Source organism: Lampris incognitus, chromosome 4, assembly GCF_029633865.1.
Source record: "Lampris incognitus isolate fLamInc1 chromosome 4, fLamInc1.hap2, whole genome shotgun sequence".
Lineage (NCBI taxonomy): Eukaryota > Metazoa > Chordata > Actinopteri > Lampriformes > Lampridae > Lampris > Lampris incognitus.
Window position 1 is genome coordinate 56,395,160 of NC_079214.1, and position 25,699 is coordinate 56,420,858.

At 43.3% G+C, this 25,699-nt stretch overlaps 1 protein-coding gene across 1 annotated transcript in view; it reads right to left on the reverse strand.

The window, feature by feature from the left end:
• Window positions 1-24,902, reverse strand: part of chs1 (chitin synthase 1) — a 45,416-nt gene extending 20,514 nt beyond the window's left edge. The window contains exons 1-13 of the mRNA XM_056279381.1: window positions 24,807-24,902; window positions 14,941-15,076; window positions 10,695-10,880; window positions 10,047-10,248; window positions 5,212-5,372; window positions 4,270-4,345; window positions 3,675-3,790; window positions 3,327-3,508; window positions 2,790-2,824; window positions 2,557-2,653; window positions 2,307-2,403; window positions 1,245-1,366; window positions 714-809 (exon numbers count right to left, since the gene is read on the reverse strand). Coding sequence (XP_056135356.1) covers window positions 714-809; window positions 1,245-1,366; window positions 2,307-2,403; window positions 2,557-2,653; window positions 2,790-2,824; window positions 3,327-3,508; window positions 3,675-3,790; window positions 4,270-4,345; window positions 5,212-5,372; window positions 10,047-10,248; window positions 10,695-10,880; window positions 14,941-15,076; window positions 24,807-24,853 — 1,553 coding nt within the window. The 5' untranslated portion in view covers window positions 24,854-24,902. The remainder of the gene's footprint in view (window positions 1-713; window positions 810-1,244; window positions 1,367-2,306; window positions 2,404-2,556; window positions 2,654-2,789; window positions 2,825-3,326; window positions 3,509-3,674; window positions 3,791-4,269; window positions 4,346-5,211; window positions 5,373-10,046; window positions 10,249-10,694; window positions 10,881-14,940; window positions 15,077-24,806) is intronic.
• Window positions 24,903-25,699: the final 797 nt, after the last annotated feature.

Here is a 25,699-nt window from a genome sequence, read left to right on the forward strand (position 1 = left end):
TTTTCTTCCCAATTGTATCCAGCCAATTACCCCACCTTCTGAGCCGTCCCAGTTACTGCTCCACCCCCTCTGTTGATCCAGGGAGGGCTGCAGACTACCACATACCTCCTCCGATACATGTGGAGTTGCCAGCTGCTTCTTTTCACCTGATAGTGAGGAGTTTCACCAGGGGGACATAGCGCGTGGGAGGATCACGCTATTCCCCTCCCCCTGAACAGGCGCCCCAACCAACTAGAGGAGGCGCTAGTGCAGCGTTCCGGACACATACCCACATCCGGCTTCCCACCCGCTGACACGGCCAATTGTGTCTGTAGGGATGTCCGACCAAGCCAGAGGTAAACATGGGGATTCGAACCGGCGATCTCTGTGTTGGTAGGCAATGGAATAGACCGCCACCCCGACACCCCCGAGAATAATTATTTTAGGTCTTTGCATTAGTTTTTAATTCACTTGTGGATTTTGAAAATAAAAAATTGTGAATATCATGAAGGTCATTATAAATCGGGGGTTACCTCCCATGTTTTAAAGTTTCATACTGACCAAAATGAAAAAAGACTCTTCTCCCTGAGCATGGAGCTGAGGATCATAATTATCTCACTGCTGATCCTTCAGTATGATCCCACAATGAAACCCCGGTGTTAAAGCCATTCAATGTAGTGTTTGTAGTTATGTTGGCGGTGTTGTGCATGAAGAATTGTTCTCATCACACAAACCTGAACATGGAGGTGAGAATCTTCAGCATCTCGTCATAGGTCTCATGCCACATGGTGGCACACAGATAGATCACACAGTTCTCGATGTCATCATGGCTGCAGAGAGGATGAAAGGAACAAAAGTGTGAGGAAAAGGGCAAAATAATGTCTATAGGAATGACCAATCCAGATTGTGCAAACATTTTAATTCACCCAAAAGATAAAAGTCTAAAACAAAGTTAATTTTACAAATTAATGCACTATTTATGTACATACCATAGAGAGCTCTCTAAGGTAAAAACAGAGACCTAAAACTAAATAGTGATGACACAGAGCCCAGCATTTCCACCTGGACACCACCACCCTCCACAGAACTGTTACATCAGAAAACTGTTTAGTGTTTGCTAAACTTGGCAGACAAGCTTATCGAAACCAAATACCTACAATGGAGGGTAATTTCTTGATAGCCCCAAGGGCATAACCACTGTTAACCTTTTCTTTCTAAAATCCAAGCTACATTTCTGTCATATCAACGAAAGCTAGAGCTCCCACCTCTCTTGATTTCGGGCTCTTGTCACCTTCATCTTGGTGTTGAGAAGCAAGGACAAGTCAATGAACGCTGACTCATAGAGACGACGAACAAACAGCTGAGAGGTTCTCTCTATTCGCTGGACCTGAGATATGGAGTGTGAGACACAGTATTGAGAGATATCTAATTGCCTGTTACATTGACAGTATCTATCCATCTATGGTAAAATAAAGTCTCTCTGGGTGTCAGTCCATCTTTCTGCACAATCTACACAACGAGTTAATGTATAAAACTACCAGTAAATCAAAATATTTCATAGAGATGTGTGATTTATGATTTTTTTTTCCTTTTCCCCAGATTTTTTCCTCCCTTTTCTCCCCAATTGTATCCGGCCAATTACCCCACTCTTCCGAGCCGCCCCGGTTGCTGCTCCACCCCCTCTGCCGACCTGGGGAGGGCTGCAGACTACCAAATGCCTCCTCTGATAGATGTGGAGTCACCAGCTGCTTCTTTTCACCTGACAGTGAGGAGTTTTGCCAGGGGGACGTAGCGTGTGGGAGGATCACGCTATTCTCCCCAGTTTCCCTCTCTTCCCTGGGCAGGTGCCCGACCGCCCAGAGGAGGAGCTAGTGCAGCGACCAGGACACATATATCCACAACCGGCTTGCCACCCGCAGACACAGCCAATTGTGTCAGTAGGGACGCCTGACCAAGCCGGCGGTAACATGGGGATTCGAACCAGAGATCCCCGTGTTGGTAGGCAACAGAATACACCGCCATGCCATTCGGACGCCCTGTGATGTATGATGTTTTGATACAGTATTTGGATATTTTAGTTGCACTGACAGACATTTGACTGAATTTGATGTGGGAAATTATTTTTAACTTGCCTTTTATGATGCCAACCTTATAAATAAGAAGAATATCTGTAAGTGAATATCTGCAGTGATTTCTACAGCATCAGGATCTTCAGTGCATTGCTATATCTAAAGACAGTGTGTGTGCGTGTGTGTGTGTATGTGTGTGTGTGTGTGTGTGTGTGTGTGTGTGTGTGTGTGTGTGTGTGTGTGTGTGAGAGCCTATACCTTAATCTTCCAGACGTAGTATGTACTCGTCATAAAACCAGCCCACATACACATTCCCTCCAGTGGCAGCATTAAAAAAGGCCATGTGCTGTAAGGGCTGTCAGTCATACACAATCATACATGTAAATATGAATCAGTTGATCATAAAAAAAATTGCTTATATAATTAACATGTAGACACATGAATGCGCATAAACCAACAAAAATGCAAACACACACGCGCACACATGCTCAGGTATACCAATACAGACCTGTTCAGTGAGGTTCGACAGATACTCTTGGTGATTTCTAACAAGACAACTGAAGTGCCGTTGTCGTTTCTGAAGTTGACCAAGCCATCACAGAACTCTAGGCATACAAAAAATAGTTGGGCATCAGTAAAATCAGTAAAGTCATTGTGATCATTATGATAATTCTTACAAACTAAAGTGCAGAGAAAAAGACTATATTAATGATGTCTGTTTGTGTGGGTGAATATTGCTACTGTCCAACCACAAATCATTACTAACATTGTTGCCACTGTTATCAGTACATTATCATTATTAATATTAGTAATATTAATGGCAAATGGTAAATGGCCTTGTGAAGGCCTGGCAGCCTGTCCAGGGAGTCTCCCCACCTGCCACCTCGTGACTGCTGGGATAGGCTTCAGCATCCCCACGACCCTGAGTAGGATAAGCGGCTTGGATGATGGATGGATATTAGTAATACTAATAGAGGGCTCCAGAGATATAGGAAAAAACAGTCTTGAGTGACTGAGCAATCGTAAATATTGCAATCAGAATGGGGGCAATTTGCCAGAGACAGTGTTAAATGCGTGACCCAAAGGTTCACATTTCACCACATGGCTAAAGGATATAAAGATTTTATCCTGTCCGTGCACCCTGTCCCAGTTATGCCTTACTTTCAAGACACAGAACATAACTTTCATGCAAAATTACATTACATTACTGAACCAAAATGAAATACAGGACAAACAGACGAAATATAAATAGGATTAGATTAAGACTGTGATCAAAACTCACCTATGACGGTCATATACTCTCCGTTAGTCAGTTGCTCTGCCTGCGTAATGAACAATATCAGACCCAATAGTAGCACTGCTGGTCCTGTGCTAGAAAGTGGCAGAGCAAAACCCATCCTGACTGCGTGGATTTTGCAGGCCACCACACCGAACCAGTGACATGCTGCTGAACAGAAAGCCTGAGATGGGGGGGTTGAGGGGGTGCATGGGGTGTGTGTGAAGGAGAGAGGTTTGGGAAATTAAGTAAAGTTAAGGAGAGGAAACTGGAGGCAAAGGGAGAAGAGAGAAAAGCAAAACAGAGTATATAGTTGGCTCACTGCCTCATTTGTGGACCAGCCTACCTACCTGTATGAACAACAGCCTCAGTCCTATATGCAGCATTTCATCATTCAGGGTCAGGTGAAAGTCAGACCAGATGATAGAGTCTTCAATCAGGACATAGTAGATCAGGTACACAGTTCCTACATCAAAACAATATAATATAATATAATATTCAAGCACATTTGGAATCATATAATCATACATTTCTTATGGGATACAATGAAGTAAATGGGAATACAAGGAAGTGTGAACTACATTAATGGCATGTAATAAGAGTAGAATAAAGCTGAATACAGCTGATCAGAATGATATGGAAAAGAGCACAAGGTGACATTAACGAAATACTGCAGTGCTGTTCAGTAAACATAATATTGTTGCGTGGCATAGAAAAACATACATAGCTGAGATGCATGCATCATTTTGCAATCATAGCTGGAGACTGCTACTTCCAATAACCACTGCTGACCTGTATGGAATTGTCTATTTGCTCTCCAGTGGGATTGTGGGAAACAAGATTTTTTTTTACAATATTACACAGCAATACCGCAGTTTTGTTTGTGATCAATTGTGTGAAAGAGTTTTCCTTTAATTATCATCAGAATTTTTGACTGTTGATTACCTATCACAATTATCCTCAGAATACTGGTGATGACAAATACAAAGTCCCTGAAGCCGTCTAATTCTGACAACATCTCCTAAAGTGAGACAGAGAGAGAGAGAGAGAGAGAGAGAGAGATGAGAAAGGTGGAAATGAGAAGACGAGATTATAGCGTGACAGAAAGAAAAAAGTTACACAAATAGGAGCAGAATTTAAAAACATTTTTTACTAAGTGCACTCAATTAAATAAGGAGGGTTATCTACTCATTTTAAGGATTCAAAAAAGTAACTTTATTAAAAGTGTGTGTGTGTGTGGGGGGTGTACACACTCTGTTCAAGATTACTTATGTGTGAACACTGATTCATCATGAACCTAAAAAACTATAAAAATAAACCTTGTTTCAAAGATATTTGCACTCACAAAGGTCCCTTTGAGTCAGTAGCTGGATGGAAGCAAATATTAAGCAAACGTTTGTAACTCAGAAAAAATAAAATATGAATCAGGTGCATTTCCATCAGATCTGCTTAAGCAAATGCACTTGGAAGTAGTTTTACGTGTCCTAAGTCACAGGTCCGCAATCTGACACGCATGAGAAAGATGGACTGGTTAAGATGCAGAAACAACTGATCATGCAATTAATTCTATTTGCCATTGATTTTTTTTTATTTCACAAATGTGTTTCCATCACCCAATTCGCACATAAACCCTTTATTGACAAAAACATAAACCACCTCAAGCGAGCGTAAAAGGTTTTTTGCGAGGAGGTATTATGGAATTTTACTGTTCCCATCCAGCCTTTCAAATGCTTTGATAGGAACATAGCTACTGAGAAGGGACTGAGACTGATGTCTTCAAATTCACATCCCACGTCCAATTTGCCATGAATGCAACTGCAGAGGGGCATTATATTATCCATAAAGGGGAAACGAATAATGGATGTGGGTGGTTTTGAAGTGCTCTACCTGCATCTGGTTTGTAGCTTGCAGTGGGTTTTCCCACCAGCAGAACGAGACCAGGATTGAGCTGAATATCCCGACTCCAATGTAGATAAAACAGTTCGATGACTGTCTGTCCACATATGATGTCACACGGACATAATAGTCCGCCCCCACCAGGCAGTAACCTGTAATTTAGTTAGTTGGTTAGTAAATTAGTTTGTTAGTAAATTGTTAGTCTTTTTGTCCACAAGTATTAGTCAGCTCCCAGAAAGTTGAGACCTATGGACGAATTACTGAGTCAGTCTGTTAGCAAGCTAGGGGAGTGTCTCTGTTCCCTCAGCCCTATTTCATTGAACTTACCTAACCCCCCCCCCCTTTTCTCCCCAATTGTATCCTGCCAATTACCCCTCTCCTCTGAGCCATCCCGATCGCTGCTCCACCCCCTCTGCCGATCCAGGGGAGGGTTGCAGACTACCACATGCCTCCTCTGATACATGTGAAGTCACCAGCCGCTTCTTTTCCCCTGACAGTGAGGAGTTTCGCCAGGGGGACATAGCATGTGGGAGGATCACGCTATTCCCTACACCCCCCCCCGAACGGGTGCCCTGACCGACCAGAGGAGGCGCTAGTGCAGCGACCAGGACACATACCCACATCCGGCTTCCCACCCCCAGACACAGCCAAATGTGCCTGTAGGGACGCCCAACCAAGGCGGAGGTAACACGGGGATTCGAACCGGAGAGCCCCGTGTTGGTAGGCAACGGAATAGACCGCCACGCTACCTGGACACTTGAACTTACCTAAACTTAACCTAACCTGACTTAACCTCAATCGCTACCTAACCCTAACCTTAACACAATGCTTACCGTAACCTAACCTTAACTGATAGCTAACCTATTCGCTAGCTAACCCACAGGGTTGAGGGAAACACAGGGCTGACCCCCACGCTAGTTGCTAAGTTAGAGTATTGTTCACTTTTCTTGTGTTCTCCTGCATTTTTTCAAATTGCCAATGCCTTTACTGTGGGATGAACTAAAAAGGAGAAAAGCCTAAAAGAGAATAAAAAGTTGTCAGCGTCTAAAAGCGCTGTGCCTGGGAGGGGCATACATGACATCAACCACTTTATGTGCTCCAACCACTCACAGCAGGTACTGTGTTCTTTGGACAGATGACAGTTGACAGCAAAAACTGTGAGAATGAATATGGATGAAAAAACAGTGGAAAAACTGTTTGTAGCTGTTAAATATTTTCCATGAACTCTGTTCATCAAAAGTGAGTGGTCCACTGGCTGTGTTGTGGGAGTTTCTGGTAAACGTTTCACAAGACTAGGTCAAAATCTAGTACACGGCTGGACCGTGTACGGTCAATGTTTGAAATTGTGGTCAATTTGGTACTGGGATAGTAGGTGATAGTGTCTATAATGTGAATTCCTGGATATTAAATGTTCATCTGAAATTTTCCTTAGTGGTCCCAGTAATATTTGCTGTTAAAGTGTACTGAAGCAGCATATCACATGACATGGATAAGCTATGTTCAAGTAATTAAAAAAAATTAAGAATATAAATGCAGTTTCAAGAACAGTACATTCCACTCATATCTTGGGATGTTTGATTTGAAAGAGAACTTAATTCAACTGTAATTATAACTATTCCAGTTATCCATTAACTCCCCCTCCTCTTTCATCTGTTTCTATCTGCGGATGTCTCTCGCTTTTCTAAGACATGCTGTATTGACAGACAAATTCACAAAGAACGAATTGTCTGCTGATAGCACCATGAATTGCACATCACTTGCAACTGCTATCTGCCCCGTTCCAAGGTCCGATTCACAAAAGATATTGAAGTATAAATGGGGGCAAAGACAGTTGGCAGGTTCAATGTCAACCTTGGGGTCAACAAGTACGTATAGCAAGAAAGTGATATCTCCTGTGAAATATCCACTCACCAGTACGCCTGGCATGATGATGCCTTTGCCTGGGTACAATCACTGCTGCCATGACCACTGGAAAGTCTGGGCGTCAGTTACCACCAACTCTCTGAAAAAGCTAATAATTACCACTCTAACAGTCTGGCACTATTAAGGCTGGTGTTTATTAATTGGACTTTTTTGCAGTGAGGCTAATTTGCATAGAAAGGGGCCAATTTTGCACCAAATGTATGCATATTACCTAATTTAAATACACCCAAATAGCATTGGAGCACTGAGACGGCGCAAAAGCTGTGCAATCCTTTTGTAAATTCGCCAGTGTTTTGTCAGAGTGATTGTTAATTTGGGGTGCTTTAACTGCGCGCTCTCCGCCATGCTTCTCAACGCTCGGCCGACTAGTTGTGTAACTTCAGTGATATTGTTGGTCACCTGATCCGGCAGCCAATCGTGTCAAAGTGATCGCTCGCAGAATGTGTAGTTTTACTAGTTAATAAGAAAATAAAATGTAATAGTTCAATAATGTGTAATTGTTCAATAATTAAATGTATTGTGTTTGAAAATAAAAATATCTGATCGTAAAAAATGTGTTGTGTTTATATACTATTACAAAGACAAATATTTGATAATAAACAAGCAAATCTAAACTAACTAATTTCAAATCCTATTTTTCACCGAGATGGCCAATTTGAGAAACACCATTGTGCATTTTTATGTAATGGCACAGTTTTACGTCATTATGTGATGACATCATCACACAGAGACGTCGCAGCATCATTTAGCAACCTTTAATAACAAGTCAACCTGCCTGTACCAACTTCCCCTGAAAATTAGTTGGCAACACTGATGATCACTCAGTCAGTCACGCTAACATGGTCGCTCAGTCACTTTGTTCAGGGGTTTTCAAAGGGTAGGAAAGTGAGCCTCCCCTCAGAGAAAGTAAAAACAGCTGCCCCCCCCCAATTATTATTGCTATTATTACTATTATTGTTGTTGCTATAATGTACGTACACTACCGTTCAAAAGTTTGGGATCACCCAAACAATTTTGTGTTTTCCATGAAAAGTCACACTTATTCACCACCATATGTTGTGAAATGAATAGAAAATAGAGTCAAGACATTGACAAGGTTAGAAATAATGATTTGTATTTGAAATAAGATTTTTTTTACATCAAACTTTGCTTTCGTCAAAGAATCCTCCATTTGCAGCAATTACAGCATTGCAGACCTTTGGCATTCTAGCTGTTAATTTGTTGAGGTACACTGGAGAAATTGCACCCCACGCTTCCAGAAGCAGCTCCCACAAGTTGGATTGGTTGGATGGGCACTTCTTTGAGCAGATTGAGTTTCTGGAGCGTCACATTTGTGGGGTCAATTAAACGCTCAAAATGGCCAGAAAAAGAGAACTTTCATCTGAAACTCGACAGTCTATTCTTGTTCTTAGAAATGAAGGCTATTCCATGCGAGAAATTGCTAAGAAATTGAAGATTTCCTACACCGGTGTGTACTACTCCCTTCAGAGGACAGCACAAACAGGCTCTAACCAGAGTAGAAAAAGAAGTGGGAGGCCGCGTTGCACAACTGAGCAAGAAGATAAGTACATTAGAGTCTCTAGTTTGAGAAACAGACGCCTCACAGGTCCCCAACTGGCATCTTCATTAAATAGTACCTGTTAGAGCCTGTTTGTGCTGTCCTCTGAAGGGAGTAGTACACACCGGTGTAGGAAATCTTCAATTTCTTAGCAATTTCTCGCATGGAATAGCCTTCATTTCTAAGAACAAGAATAGACTGTCGAGTTTCAGATGAAAGTTCTCTTTTTCTGGCCATTTTGAGCGTTTAATTGACCCCACAAATGTGATGCTCCAGAAACTCAATCTGCTCAAAGAAGTGCCCATCCAACCAATCCAACTTGTGGGAGCTGCTTCTGGAAGCGTGGGGTACAATTTCTCCAGATTACCTCAACAAATTAACAGCTAGAATGCCAAAGGTCTGCAATGCTGTAATTGCTGCAAATGGAGGATTCTTTGACGAAAGCAAAGTTTGATGTAAAAAAAATCTTATTTCAAATACAAATCATTATTTCTAACCTTGTCAATGTCTTGACTCTATTTTCTATTCATTTCACAACATATGGTGGTGAATAAGTGTGACTTTTCATGGAAAACACGAAATTGTTTGGGTGATCCCAAACTTTTGAACGGTAGTGTATGTTCCACTCAGGTATAAAAACGGGTTTCAACATTAAATGATATATCTTTGAAGATGATCTTTTATTTTTTTAAACATCTTTTTCAAACACTTTTAAACATCTTTATCTTTATGTTTTAAACATCTTTTTAAACATTTTTAAACGTTTTAAACATCTTTTTAAACATTTTAAACAATTTTTTAAAGTGGGGTTTACCTGCCTTAGCTATGCGCAACACCACTCGGTATGATGCTTGGGTTGCCTTGGTGTTTACAGTGCTAAATGTGTCAATGGCTTTCTTCTGTGACCGCAATTCCTTTAGCTTCCTATCAAAAGACTCCTGTGGCTTGGTCACCAAACTTGGGTGTTTCGTATCAATATGACGCCGGAGTTTACACGGTCTCATCCTGTCATTAGCTAGCACCTCTTTGCAGATAGCACACTGCGACAGTGGGGCGTCATCAGGACCAGTCCATGAAAATCCATAATCATGGTCATACTTAGGTAGTATGGCACATGATAAGTTAGCAGGCTAGGTCATTTGTAAATTGACAATTAAAGCTGAACAAATATGCCATTTACATATTTAATTGGTTATTTATGGAGTCACTTAATGAATTAGCCTGTTAGTTGTACAGAGATAAATAATTTGTCTCGATAAACCAGTCAGAAAAATATTCATATTTAACAAGCTACAACACAGAAAAGGAGAGAGACAGGCAGAGAAACGGAGACACAGCAAGTTACCTGTGATGATCAGAAGAAGTGAACAAACTGGAAATAAAATTTTCCAGTTGTCTCTCTGTAGTCGGTAAACTATCTGCAGCACTGACGACACAATACAGACTCCTCCAGTGATGAAAAGGTTGGTCAGCACATCAAATTGAGGCATGACGATCAGCACCAGGACCGAGGTACCAAGAGAGACCAGGCACTCGATGGTACAGATCTGGAACATAATGTCAACGTAGTTATTTAGAGTCTTACACTGCAAGGTTTCTCCCTCCATTTGAAATGAGGCATGTATGAATATGAAACAATTTGAATATGAAAATTTCCTCATATGAAAACTTATTTATGGGCTATTTCTAAATTAAAAAGCCTTGTTTTTTTCTGTGAGTTTTTTTTAAAAATTTCTCCCCAGTTCCATCTGGCCAATTACCCGACTCTTCCGAGCCGTGCCTGTCGCTACTCCACCCCTCTGCCGAGCCGGGGAGGGCTGATTCTCGTCAAGTGTAGCGCCCCATTTAAGCACTTGCACCAAAGCTTGCAGATTTGCAAATAACTCCACTTACTGCAGTATTTAGTTTTGTAGTACACAGTGTTTGATGTGAGCATTGTAAATCAAATGTTCATGTAGTTCATAATGTACTATATGTGTGCAATAAAACTTACTAATCCCATGGTTCTCAAGTTGGGTTGTACAAAGCTCTTGAAGGCACATCTCCACAATGACTTCATGAACAGCAGGAAGTTCGGGAAGACGAGGCAGAAAACCAACATCAGCATGTAGAACTGCCTTTCCTTTGGGGTACGCATGGAAAAGGGACTGGAAAGCGTTGTTAGCACCAACAGAGAGCCCTGATTGGACATAAAACAGCAATTGTGGTGGCAAGAACTTTAATGTTTGAGCAGAAGACAAAAGAACACCATTAACATAGAGGAAAGTACCTTCTCGTACGCATTATTAATGTGAAGGACAGTGTCACCGTCACATGCAGACAGCCCTTGCCAGGAAGGGGCAGTTTACTGGTGAAAAGTAAGATCACTGTGTTTAATTTCTGTACCGTTTGGTCAAAGTGAATTTAACCCCCCCTCCCTCCCTCCCCCCAACAGCACCTGTGAAATTCTTCAGCGGCTACAAATAAGAGATAGTGTTGTATATGCTGAGCTCATTTCAACATTAATTCTGCAATTACACTTCCATGTAATAGGACACTTCCACAAGGAACCCCGTGTTCCCTGTGGAAGGATACTTTCCCTGTGGAAGGACACTTCCACAAGGAACCCTGTGTTCCCTGTGGAAGTGTCCTACTGGCTCCTGTTGAGAGCCTCTTGGTTTCCATGCCTTCTTTGGTTTCACCGTCCGCTTACCAACTCACGAGGAAGTTGATCTTAAAGGGACAACGGTTTATCTGATTTTATACACACCGACTTATTTAGCCACACCTGCTCCCCACTTCTATAATACTGTAGCGAATTCGAGGGGGGCAGCCAGGAGCCGTCGCAGCCAGGACGCAAACCCGTGTCTCCCGCAGAACTGACGAGGGCTACCGAGTCCACTCATCCGTGGTCGTTACGAGAAAGGCCTAGTCAGTCCACATGTACACGGGTATATTTGAAAACGTAGCTTTTTCTTTGTGTGTTGGCCTCTCGTCCACACACAAACTGCGTTTAAAGTAATTGAAAACAGACCTTCTGGGGAAACTCCTTCCGCGGTGAAGATGTTCAGAAACTCTGTGACGTTGACGGGCGAAACCCGAGTTGTTGGCGCGTTGTTGGCTTTTTTTCTTCCGGCTTCTGATTGGCCAATATGGCTTGAGGGTTAGGGCTATATCGCCCCCTAGTGGTTTGGCATGCTCTTGACAGCGCATTCATTGTGTTGAGTAGCGTGTGTTTTGGGGGTTTTCATTTGGACAGATTTGTTTTTTAAACAGCGCTTGGGTGGATGGGAGCTTTTTAAGAATGGAGGAAAATCCCCATTTTCAAAAATACACGTGTACGTGTGGACTAGGCGTAAGATTGTGCTATGCTTCACACAGTATACTGGTAGCCTATGCTTTGTTGGCGGGGGAGGGGGTCTCAGTGAGTTGATTGAACATTTTGGGGGTCCATGACACGAGTTGGCAGGAAGAAGTTTGGGAACACTTGTCATAAAAAGTACGACACATATCTCCCTTACACATTGATAGGAACTGCCGCGGCCGGGACGCGAACCCGTATCGCCCGTACCGCAGAAGACATCGCTAACTGCTTGACTAAAGAATCAGACCCGCGAGCCAGCGGCCAGCGTGTCTTCTTATCCATGCACGTTACAGTATGTATCTCTCTAAATCTGGCATTTGTGACAAGATACACTGCATGTTTTACATAGGGATTTCGATTTCAGATATATCTTTTTAACTGTATTAATAGCCACATCCTAGCATGCACGTGACTTCATCTTGCCTGAAAGAGACAGAATAAAATATAACTGATAACTGAGAAATGAAAGTAAGAGACACCCAGACAGACAGAGAGAGAGAGAGAGAGAGAGAGAGAGAGAGATGGTGTTAAAGTAAAAGAGAAAGACAGAAGAGAACTATGCACGACGTGATAAATTAGCCCTGCCATAAATACCTGTAATGCAGTTCAAGTTGCCATGTTGATAGGCAAACTATCAGGGAAAGATAAGGTCGCTGTGTCACCTGACCAGGTTTATAGTTCTTTCTGTAAGCCCTCACTTAACCTGGATGACTTACAGAAAGAAGTAATACTAATAATAATAAACTTTATTTGTAAAGCACCTTTCATACATAGAATGCAGCTCAAAGTGCTTTACATTAAAAACAGGGGAAACAATAAAACTCAACAACAATACAGATAAAGTAAGTTAAAAATAATAAAACACAGACCTAGGCAAAAAAAAACCCAAAACAAAACATAAAACAAGGCAAGAAATAAAACCACAGTACAAGATAAAAAAAATAAGAATAAAAAGAAATATGAAGTGGAATTAATTAAAAACAAGAGCATAAAAATGCGTCTTGAGCCTTTTCTTAAAGCTATTATAAGTGGTTATTTTCTTGCCCGGTGCGGGATTCGATACGAAGTGTGCTGCACCACAAAGCGACATCACTAACCGCTCGGCTAAAGGCTCGAATTGTTTAGTTAGGGACTAATGTGTCTTATTAGTAGTTTACAGTCGTCAACCTCCCCGGAAGCGCGCCCTCGCGCTTGTTCTTCCCGCACTCCGAAGAGACTTCTGAGGATCTGCACACTTCCGGATCCCACCGCTGCAACCTGTTATTTTCTTGCCCGGTGCGGGATTCGATACGAGGTGTACTGCGCCACAAGGCGACGTCACTAACCGCTCGGCTAAAGGGTCAGACCCGTTAGCTAGGGACTAATGTGTCTTATTAGTAGTTTAGGTATGGACGTTGCTTCTCTTATTTGTTGGGGGAGTCTATTCCAAGCCGTCGGTGCGACTCAGTGGCGCCCCCAAGGGGTGGCCACGGCCACCCTGATACTATCCCTGGCCCCCCTGCTGGCCCCCCCAGCCACGAGTCGCATATGCAGAATATGCTTCTGATTATGCATAATATGCTTCTATCTGATATTTTGCATTAGGTGCTGTTCATTTAAATCAATAATGTATATTTTTCTTAACTTTCATATTGACAGTTTTCCACTAGGCTGTACAGTATACTACAACAGCAGCATAGAATTCCCCAAATTCAATCATGGCTTTTGGTTTCGGTGTGCCACCCCAAGATTTTCAGTGGCCCCATTTGGCCACCCCTATGAAAAATTTCTGGGGGCGCCACTGCGGTGCGTAAAAACAAAATGCTGCTTCACCACACTTTCTGTAGCTCATTTTAGGGACACTGAGCAGGCGGCACCAGAGGATCTAAGGGAGTGGCTCGGAACATAATCAGATAAGCAGTCAGACAGGTATGAGGGTGCTAAACCATGCAGAGCTTTAAACACAAGTTAAATAATTTCAAAATCAACCCTCAATGCTAAAACTGGGGTAATGTGATCTCTCATCCTGGTTTTTGTTAAGACCCTTGCTGCCGTGTTCTGTACCAGTTGCAGCCTATCGATACTTTTTTTGGGTAAACCAGCAAGAAGTGTATTTCAATAGTCTAGACGCAAAGCGATAAAAGCATGCGTCACCTTTTTGGCATCTTCCAGGGAGAGGTAGGGTCTAATTCGAGCAATATAATTATATAGTAGTTATAGCTTCGCCCTCCCCAAATACCTTACAGGTCATGTACTGGTGGGACGCCGCGGAAAAGGGAATTAGACGTGTTAAATTGGGGATGAAAAACACAACATGTCCCAAAACAAGCTTGTGGCATGGAGAAAAAGGTGAGACAAAAGTTGAACTTCAGTTAACGTTATGTAAATGAGGACACTGTTTGCAATGCAGTCAGTCATCTGATTAGAAAAACAAGATCTGGTTTGTTGTTGGGATATTGCTGAATTTTGTGTCCTGCCTCTCACCAGGCTGGTCAAGCTCACAAGTGACTAAGTTGGCAAAGCAGATGCAAGTCCATGCAATTACACTGCATTCAGGGGGACTTGCCAGTAACATGTCTAGTGTAACATGTCTAGTGTAACATGTCTAGTGTAACATGTCTAGTGTGTCTAGTGTAACATGAGCGGTGCATAATGTTCAAAGCTTCTTACAATAGAGCTCCCCAAATGTCTATACTGGTTCCATTGTACAATAAAAAGCTTGGCGAAGTAGAGCACGTAGAGTCTGTGGGGTGAAGTTGCCCATGGATGCTGGTCCCAAACTAGATTCATAATTTGGACTAAATATGCACTGTAATTCAGGCATTTAGCATCAGATTAAGACTTCTCATCAATGACCGCATTGGCATTGGTGAGGACATACAGACAGACAGACAGACAGACAGACGGGTGGTCATACCTTAGCTACAATAGCGCTGGCCAGGACAGCCAGCCCCACTATAAAAGCTACCAGGTACTGGGCTATCCGGAAACATATCCTCTTCGGTTCTTTCTCTGCTCCTATGGGGTTCAACTGGAACGGGTCCCATGTATCCCTGAGAGAGAGAGAGAGAGAGAGAGAGACACACACACACACACACACACACACACACACACACACACACACACACACACACACACACACACACACACATACAGATACACATAAGACTCAAATTAATTTTCTGGTTATTTCAGCCAAAAGTTGTGCTTTTGAAAACATGGGTTGCCCTGATGACAGCCACAGATTGGTAAACTGAACAAATTACTGATAAGCAGAAACCGGAAAAGTTAGTTTAGACAATGAAGCCCCTGATTGTAGCCCCCGAGTCAAGTACCTTACTTCATATACTATTGAACATAAGAGTTGGTCTATTACTTCATAGTAGCAAGTCACCATAGTCACTGCAGAGACACAGACAACTATTATAAATGGGGTGCCTCAGCCAGCAGCCAGTTTATTGAAACAAAGACTTTTTAAAACAGATTTCATATATATATATATATATATATTTGAATTTCCCCTTTAAGATTTTAACTATAACACACACACACACAAACACACACACATATATATATAGGCAGCTGATGAGTGCGCGACGCACGAAACAAGCTTGTACTGCTATTTATTAAAAGTTTTTTCCTCCATCCATCTATATATATATATATATATATATATATATATATGGTAAATGGGCTGCATTTATACAGCGCTTTTCTAGTCTAGCAATCACTCAAAGTGCTTTACAGTGTATGCCTCACATTCACCCATTCACACACACATTCATACACTGATGGAGGAGGCTGCCCTGCCAAGCACCAACCTGCTCATAAGGAGCAGTTAGGGGTTCAGTGTCTTGCTCATGGACACTTCAGCATGCTCTCTGGAGGAGGCAGGGATCAAACCAGAGACCTCCCCATCAATAGACGACCTGCTCTATCTATCTATCTATCTATCTATCTATCTATCTATCTATCTATCTATCTATCTATCTATCTATCTATCTATCTATCTATCTACCTACCTACCTACCTATATGTTGTATTTTCTTTTTATATATACAAATACAAAGATTAATTGAGAGAACATGCTCTCTGTCTAGCAACATCCAACCCTGTTTCAAAGTCACACAATTGAACATGTTGAAACTTGAGAACATTGTATAATCACAATTCTACCAGAGGCGGAAAGAGCAAAGAGCATTTTATGTCTTCTAGCCTTAGACTGGTTTTATTTGTCATTGCCTCATATCCATATCTCATACATAAAGGGGAATGAGATTACGTTTCACACGGACCACAGTGCCAAATAAGAACAAATAACACACAACAAATATTTAAAACAAAAAATGCATTGAAAACAAAAATTACTTCACAGACCTAAACATCACAAGCACACCTGACATGGACAGTGAGTAGGAAGGTCAAAAAGTCATTTTATGGAAGGTCTGAGTGTTCAGGCTGTTGAGGAACCTCACAGCCTGAGGAATGAAACTTGCATAGTCTGGTAGAGAAAGTACCTTCTGCCAGAGGGTAGGAGGGTGAGGTGGATGTGGGAAGGATGGGTGGGGTCCTTGATGATGCTGAGAGCCTTCCGGGTGCACCGTGCATCATAGATGGCCCGGATGAATGGGAGAGCAGTTCCTATGATCTTTCCAGCTGTCTTCACTATCTACTGTAGGGATTTGTGGTCAGAGGCCTTGCAGTTCCCATGCCAGACAGTGATAAAGCTGGCCAGAATGCTCTCTATGGTGCCTTTGCAGAATGTTGTGAGGATGGGTGGGGGAAGACTCGCCTTCTTCAGATGCCGCAGGAAGTGAAGACGCTGTTGGACCTTCTTGGAGAGCGCAGTGACATTTGAGGACCAGGAGAGGTCCTCTGTGATGTGAACTCCCAGGAACTTAGCACTGCTGACTCTCCACATCCATACCATCGATGTTCAGAGGGGTATGGTGGGCGTTGGTCTTCCTTAAGTCAATAATACCCTCCTTAGTTTTCTCTATATTTAGAGAGAGGTTGTTGTTTTTGCACCTCATCGCCAGTTGATCCACCTCCGCTCTGTATGATGATTCATCGTTTTTGCTGATGAGACCTACCACTTTAGTATCATCAGCAACCTTTATGATGAGGTTGGAGGTGGATGATGCTGTGCAGTCGTGAGTCAGCAGGGTGAACAAGAGCGAAGTGAGCACACAGCCCTGTGGAGCGCCGGTGCTCAGTGTGATGGTTCTGGAGGTGATCTTGCCAATTTGCATTGACTGTGGCCTCCCGGTGAGGAAGTCCAGCACCCAGTTGCAGAGGGAGGTGTTAAGACCCAGCTGGCTCAGCTTCCCGATCAGGTGTTGTGGTACGATTGTGTTAAAAGCTGAGCTGAAGTTAATGAACAACATCCTCACATAGCTGGTCTTTCTCTCCAGGTGGGACAGGGCTGGATGTAGGGCAAAGGTTATGGCATCTTCTGTGGAGTGCAAACTGGAGAGGGTCCAGGATACAGGCAGGATACAGGGGATTTCTTTGGCACTGGTATGATGAGGGTAGACTTGAAACATGTGGGGATGACTGCCAGGTCAGCAAGATGTTGACGATGTCAGCAAGGACATCTGTCAACTGCTCAGTACAGTCCCTGACGACTCAGCCTGGGATTCTGTCTGGACCCGTAGCTTTGTGTGGGATGACTCTGGAGAGGGTCTTTCTCACATCATCTGCGGTCACCTGCAGAAACTGGTCATCCATCAGGGATGTAGTCTTCACCACCGGCACGTTGTTCAGCCTCTCATATCATGTGTAGAAGTCATTCAGTGCATCTGGGAGGGTGGGGGGCACCGCCACAGGTCTGAGGAGGAGGCTTGTAGCCAGTGAGGGCCTGGATACCCTCCCACAAGTGCTGCACGTCTCTGTTATCAGTGAAGTGGCTGTTGATTCTCTGTGCATATTGTCTTTTGGTCTCCCTGATGCCACACAACAGATTGGCCCTTGCTGTTTTGAGGGCTGCCTTCTCAACGGATCTGAATACAGCATTCTGGGCCCTCAGCAGCACCCTGTTTTATCCTTTCAGTAGCATGTGTCACAGACGACGTCCCATCTCCATCAACACATTAACATTTGTCTCCCATTTATTGAGCCATGCCTGAGGTAATATTGGTATTCTCAATACAATAAAAGTACTTTCTGGCTTACGTGACTTGTTCCAAGATCGACATCTGCCAATAAAGGCCATAAATTATTGTCTTGCATCAGTTTAAAGTGTTTCAATGTTTCAGTTGAGAAAAAAAATCAAAACAAAACAGGACCAACACTCTTGAGATAAAAAAATTAAGAAATCATATTTCTACATGGCATTTAGACTGACTTGGCATTTCGTTAGACACTATAGTGTCAGTAAGCAGTCCTAATCAGCCTCCTTAACCAGGCAGCCAACTTTGCGGCCCTCAGATTTGATTATTGATGTGTGTGTGTCATATCATTTTTATATTTTACACAGTGTGTCTGACCATGTGTCTGACATTCTTCTGTAAGAAGTGGGGTTGTTGTGAAGCGTCTAGTGTGTTGGTGTAGTTTTCTGTGCCTGTTACGTCTCACTTTCAACCTTCACTGCTGGCTAGCAGAAATGCGAACAGGAGAGCCGAGCACGTAAGTCTCTCCCTGCCAGTACATAGCCTCTTCAACAGTAAGCCCTGTGTAGTGCCTCCTCATGGCGACACATGGTAACTGGGTACACCTTGGACCCTGGCTGAACTACAAGGGACTCGGAGGAGGTCTGGCCCCTAGATGTGCGGTACGCAGGCCCACCGGTGTGTGGATATTCCCTGATGCCCACGAACCAGCCCCCCAGCTATGGGTTAAATAGTACCAAGTCAGGTCAACCTTCGCTGCTACCATCATGGAAGTAGATGGTACTATCTGCATCTGTTTCTACTGCCTTGTAGATTTGCCTCTTTAGGAAAAGGCTGGGTGAAAGTAACTCCAAATTCAAATCCAAGAAGGCGCTGGCAGCAGGGCGCTCGATGGTGTTTGTGGCAGAAGAGTCCAGTAGGATCACGAACCCTATTGGACCAATGGCACAAACCTCAGATGGCATGCAGAGGAACCACTCTGTTGGTCAATGGATGGCATCACTTGACAAGTAAGCTGTCACTGCAGGGCAACCTCTTTATCTACTGAGCCTGTTACACTATGGTATACCACTTAGGAATGGGTTCTGAGGGCCACAGAGACTGTTCAGTGGGGGCAAGACACCGACTGTCTTAACTACTGTGCAAGGCATGATATGAGGAGAGCTCGATAGGAAAAGCACTTGTGAGGAGAGCTTGTAAAAGACCAACACAAAAAACATTCATCTGTGACGAATGTGAACGATATTGTCGCTCTAATGCGGGCCTGATGGCCCACAGGTGTGCTTGCCGAGCTTAAACAATGGACTGCCGGAGATATTTTACACAACTTTTTTCTTTATTAGATTGCAGAGACAGCGAAGAGATGATCCGTGACAAAGGCCAAAAGTTGAATGGGTCTGCAGGAAATGTCACAATCAAATTTTTTTCTCAGTGAATCATCATTACACAACAGATATGACAACCACAATCGAGATAAGCTGAGAAGAGTAAACTATGAGGGTGTGGAAAATAACCCCCAAGTGTCATTCCTTATGATCTTAAAGAGCATAAGTAGCTATGCACACACACACACACACACACACACACACACACACACACACACACACACGCACAGACATACACCGCTGATGATGCATATAGTGTATCTGATCAAACTGTCGATGACTTTGGATTAACACATGTTCTAGAGGCCAGCAGCACTGCAGTTATACCATGACTCAATCAAACTCTGTGTACATGACTCGGATTTTGAGTTTGAAAACGCTAAAGAAACCTTGAAGTGGCTGAAGAATTAAAAAAAAAAAGATCTTTCTTCACCAGCCAATTTACACCAGGCAAAATGGTACACTTATTTTTGCATATCAAGGACCAAAGCAACCACCACTAACTTCAACCCTATGTTATCAATAGCCCTCTCACCCAACCTCCGCCTCTCTGATATACGTCAAGGGCTTAATAAAAATTATCATCAGGGTGTGGGATGTGTATTCAATAACAGCAAGATGTAGTTCCATCGCGAATAACTTAAGGTGGAGCAGATGTGTTACGCGTTTGCATGTGAGTGTGTGTGAGTAATAACTAATGTCTAGTAACGTCCACGCTCGAGTCTTCAAATTAACATGTCGTTCCTAAGAGTGTATCTCGCATTGTAAGCATTGTTGAATAGTAGTAAATGAGTGCACTTAATTTCACCTGAGGAGAATACCTGCAAGCTGTAACCTCAGCAGATTACATGAGCTTTCAATCTATTGGAGTTCAACATTTATCAAACTACCACACATGATCTCACATGTCTATACATAGACTCTTATCAGCCATGACAAATGAAAGGAAAACCCAACATAATGTGTCTTAGTAAGGGGTTGGTCCACCATGGGCCCCCAGAACAGCTTCATTGCACCTTGTCATAGATCCTACAAGTCTCTGAACTCTACCGGAGGGATGGAGCATCATTCTGCCAAAAGATATTCCCTCATTTGATGTTTTGATGATGGCGGTGGAGCGCGCTGTCTAACACGTCGGTGTTGTGTCGCTGTTAAGTGCCAGAAGGATTACCGTGACTCGTACATCGGGGAAACCAAACACACGCTGGGCCAAGAGGATGGCACAACACAGAAGAGCCAACATGCCAGGCCAGGACTCCACAGTCTACACCCACCTACAGGCCAGTGGCCACTCTTTCAAGGATGAGGAGGTGCACATCCTTGATAGGGAGGAACGCTAGTTTGAACGGGGAGTCAAAGAGGCCACCTATGTTAAGAGGGAACGACCATCCCTGAACCGAGGGGGGTCTAAGAATACATAGTACACATGGCCATTGTAACTCAAATGGTAACAGCAGGTTGCCTATGAAACTGATCGCTGTTTTCGACCGTTATGCCACTGTATTGTTTATAAGGGTGGGGGTACCTGCAGTCAGTTGAGACTGACAGAGTCACTCAGATGAGTGATGAAATGTTTCTCCCACTAAACACTGTGTTCAGATGAACTGATTCACCTTTCTGGTATAAAACCTTGTACTGAATGAGTACGGAATATGAATGAGTTTTTGTTCAAATGTCTCACAAATTAAATTCCACTGTAAACAGTTTCATTAAATTTAAAGATATTCTTTGAAACCGTATGACGTATTTGATTTTTTTTTCAAACAGTGGTATTCCCCTTTCACCAGTGTTAGTATTTATTGTAAAGTGGCAATATAAGCGGCAGCAGTAAAGAGCACAAGTCAGCACAGGGGAAATGAACGGTTTCCTGGAGCTGTCAGTCACACCTAAGAGAAACGTGTAGATCCGGTGCTTTTATTGCATGACACTCGGGGACAATTCAAAGTTATTTTCATTTGCCTTGCTAATCATTGAATTGATGACAAAGAAGTGTTGATGAATAAACTTTGATTCGGTGCCTTTGGACAGGAAGTGGAACAGCTGGTCGATATAGATCTGCAAGCATGGTGCATTACACGTTTTATCAATAATAACTTATTATCAGTGGTGGGCTGTCAGGGCCATCAGGACCTTCTCTGCTGGCCCTGTTAAAGTCAAAATCATAATATGTTTTCTGCAGTTAAATTGAAGTGGGCCTGAAATGTTACCTCTTTTCTCATGGGTCTGATCAGGGACTTCCTATGTCATCTAAACACATCACAGCTCCTTGGACCAGCACTAGCGGTATTGCTAGCCTTTCCTTGAAGCCCGAAGCTGCAAACTGATTGCAACTTTGAGTGATTGTATCGTCAGCCAATCAAATTTTAACGTGTAGTGGCAGAACGCCCCGGGGCCCTGCTATGTTTCGGTACTAGCCTCCAGTGTCGTTGGAGGCTAGTACCGATTTTGTTGTCGACCTACTCTGTTTTTTGCAAATCTGTCAGGCTTGTCTGCTTTTTTTTTTTTTTACATATATTCTTCCAAATGGACTAAATTACTAGTGAATTTTGTGAGCGAAGGCTGCCACGAGTCTCTCAAGTGAGGTGGAACTTCAGCTCCAGGGGCCAAATGTATAAACCATGTGCGCACACAAAAAACTGTACTTAGGGCGTTCCCCACGCAGGTGTCCGAATGGACAAAACTCCACCGGCAGTGAGAATGTGTGTACCGGTCCACACCCAACCAACATGAATTCGCTTTAGTCACCTCGCTGCCATGTTTGTTTAACTGACATCATGAGGGGGCGATCAGACGCAGAAGTGCCATACACCCCATTGTTAGAATGCCACTATAAAAATACGATTTCAAGAGTAGGATTAATCACAGCCACAGCTGGAAATCACCTCAGTAGCTACAATAAATAATTTCCCATGGCTGAGCTGTTTTCTTACCAATGTCTTATTGCTTCAGAATGAATGGAAGTCATTTGCCTACGTTCATTTTATATCACGAAACCCACGATGGTTTAACACATCTGAAGTCTTTTAAAAAGGGCCCCTTGTCCCGGTAGGCGGAAAAAATGGGGTGGTTTGTCGCCAAGTCCGAGCACCGGAGAAGGGGAGATATGCCTGGTGGAGATCTGCACTCTTCTAATTGGTTTTGTACCATGTGGTGTGGATGTGCAATCCGGTCGCTGAGGGACATAAAGGAAGGTCTGATGGTGATGCTGCAGTAGCTGCTGTAGCGCACAATGGTGTGTGTTGAGGTTGTTGAACATCAACTGTTTTGTTGGTGTTGATCCAGTAGTGCACATAGTGCGTGATAGTGTATTTTGTGTATGGCTGTGTTGGCTGTATCGGCACCCATGTGAGAAATATGTGTTCGTTACTGAAGGCCCAGACTGAAACCCCATGGTACGCTACTATTCTTTTTTTATAAATTTGTTTTTCCCCTTATCCCACCCAATTAACCCAATGGCATATGGCCGGAACTGTTGTCGAATAACTCCCCTGGCTCACGTTTCCACAGAAAGGAGATAGTCGTAACACCAGCTTCCTTCAAACTCGTGTCGGCTGCTCTCGCTATTTTACACGCTAAAGCCTCGCATGGATTGCATCACCTTCAGGCCGCGAAGGAGGCGTAGGGAGAATGCTTTCAGTTGCTTGGCTGTAGGCGCCCGGGTGGGACAGAGGGGCCGCTGGAGAACGATAAGTCCCCGAACACTACACCGATCTACACCCACTATCCCTCGGGTAAGGGTGGCCTAATGAATGCCTTACCCCGTGGACGCTCTGGCCGTGACCGGTTACGGCGAGTCTGGGATACGAACCTCCCAGCCACATGATGAGCGGATTGCAAGAACGGCGATTTATTCCGCTTGGCCACCAGAACGGCGGTACGCCACTATTCTTTTCCATATAAAGTTATTTTGTCCCTCTAGGTCTCACCAGCACACAAATCCAATCTAAACAACATCCAAAGCATCTTTAGAAAGTCTGTAGAGAAAGGTCTAAGCAAAACTAGCAATAACCTGATGAGTGATTGTTAGTTTTTTTTTTCTTTCCACTTTTTATCTTATCTCCCATAGGGGAGATTGTGTTGCGGTATTCAAAAAGACATCCCACCGCTTATATCACCTACACCATATAAATCAAGGGAAGGATCTATACAATAAACAGATTCTTTGACCGCTCTTGCTTAAGGTTTTGGTTAAGATGTAGGGCCTGAATTGCACGGTGTCAATGCAACCGCCGCCTCTCTGCTTCGACCCAGCGAAACACGGCGGAGGCCGCGGTCCGTTCACAGACAGGTGACACATATCCAGTCTTTTCTCCGTCTGTACTCACTTGATCATTGAAAAGACTCACAACTCTGCTCAAGATGTGTTGTGTAACAGCGTTTTTCAGAGACTGGGTCGATGTTAAAGGATTAAAATGGAGTCTTGATTATTTATTTCATTTGGTGAGACCACTGATAGTTTTTTCCACAGCTAAACTCTCATCTTTTTCATATCGCCATAGCTTTTGCCAAGCATCTGTCGTAACAGGTTGGAAAAAATACTATAGGGGTGTATTTTTTTCCCCTTTTTCTCCCCACTTGTACTTGGCCAATCACCCTATTTTCAGAGCCGTTCCGGTCGCCGCTCAACCCCCTCTGCCAATCTGGGGAGGGCCGCAGACTACCATATGCATCCTCCGATACATGTGGAGTCGCCAGCCGCTTCTTTTCACCTGCCAGTGAGGAGTTTCGCCAGGGGGGTACTGCTTGGGAGGATCACACTATACCCCCCAGTTCCCCCTCCTCCCTGAACAGGCGCCCCGACTCATCAGAGGAGGTGCTAGTGCAGTGACCAGGACACATACCAACATCCGGCTCCCCACCCGCAGACACGGCCAATTGTATCTGTAGGGACGCCCGACCAAGCCAGAGGTAACAGGGGGATTCAAACCGACGATCTCCGTGTTGGTAGGCAATGGAATAGACCGCTATACTACCCAGAAGCCACCTAGGCATATATATTTCTGACCAAGGGAGTCCTAAAATAGCCCCACAAAATTAGATGGGGTCAAAAGAAAAAAGGTAGACCCCCACCCCAGAGAGGAATATGGACATCTGCTGCCTGGTGATAAAGTAGAGGTAACAGTATTCCTATTTTTATTCTACCCTGATTCGAGATGAAATTCAATTTATGATATGATATTATCCCAGTCTATCCCGGACTCAATCATTATTTATTGATCATATTTAAATTGACCGAAAATGCCATCAGATAACCCTCAGCAGGTGAGAGATATTGGATCAGATCTTACGTGTGTCTGGCTTCCCTGTTCTTCCCTCGGTATTTCAGGTCCTCCATGTTGTGAGTTCAATGTCCTTCAGCCTCTCCAGGAGTGATGCAGGATCTCTGTGGCCCGTTACGCAGGATCTCTGTGGCCCCTACACACATTCATAGGTATTAAAAAGTTAATCACTGCAACATTCATGTTCATCATTCAGGTTTGGTACAGTGTACTATGAAGTTCACGATTTAAGATGAAAGTCAGAAAAACAGAAACAATGAAGGTGTCAAACACAAGCAAAATACATTAACCTTAGCTTATGTGCTGTTCTGGTACATAACAGGGATGAAATCTGGTTTTATCCTCTACCCTAGCATATTTGTTTCTCTTTGGAGCGACTTCGCCTTCAACGTCATTCTAAATAGACCCGGGTTCGATGTTTCTTCCCAACTCAAATAAAAAAGACAACTCTGACCGTTGAAATAGTTAAACAGGAAGTTGAAATACAGTTTACGTGATTAGGATAAAAGGATTTAAAATGAACGCTGACCTTCAGTCTCAAATGTACGAACTGGATTTAAAATGAAAATGAATCCACCAGAAAAAAAAATCTTTTTTTTTCTCCTATTGTCGTTATCCAGAATAGTTGTCCGTTCCCCCTTTGTCCATCTGTAGGCCTGCGTGTGATGACTGACGAGTGAACGAGACATACACACGTAGGACCAGGCAGGTATACGGCCCACCCTTTAGTCTGTATAGCCGCAGATCAACCCACAGTGTGCAAAAGCTGTAAAAAAAATTAATAAGCATGTGCATTTTCAAGTGTGTGTGTGTATGTGTGTGTGTGTGTGTGCATTTAATCAAAGTTTCTCTGTAGCTCCAGATATTGCTCCTCCTGTTTCTATTGGGGCAATAACAATAAT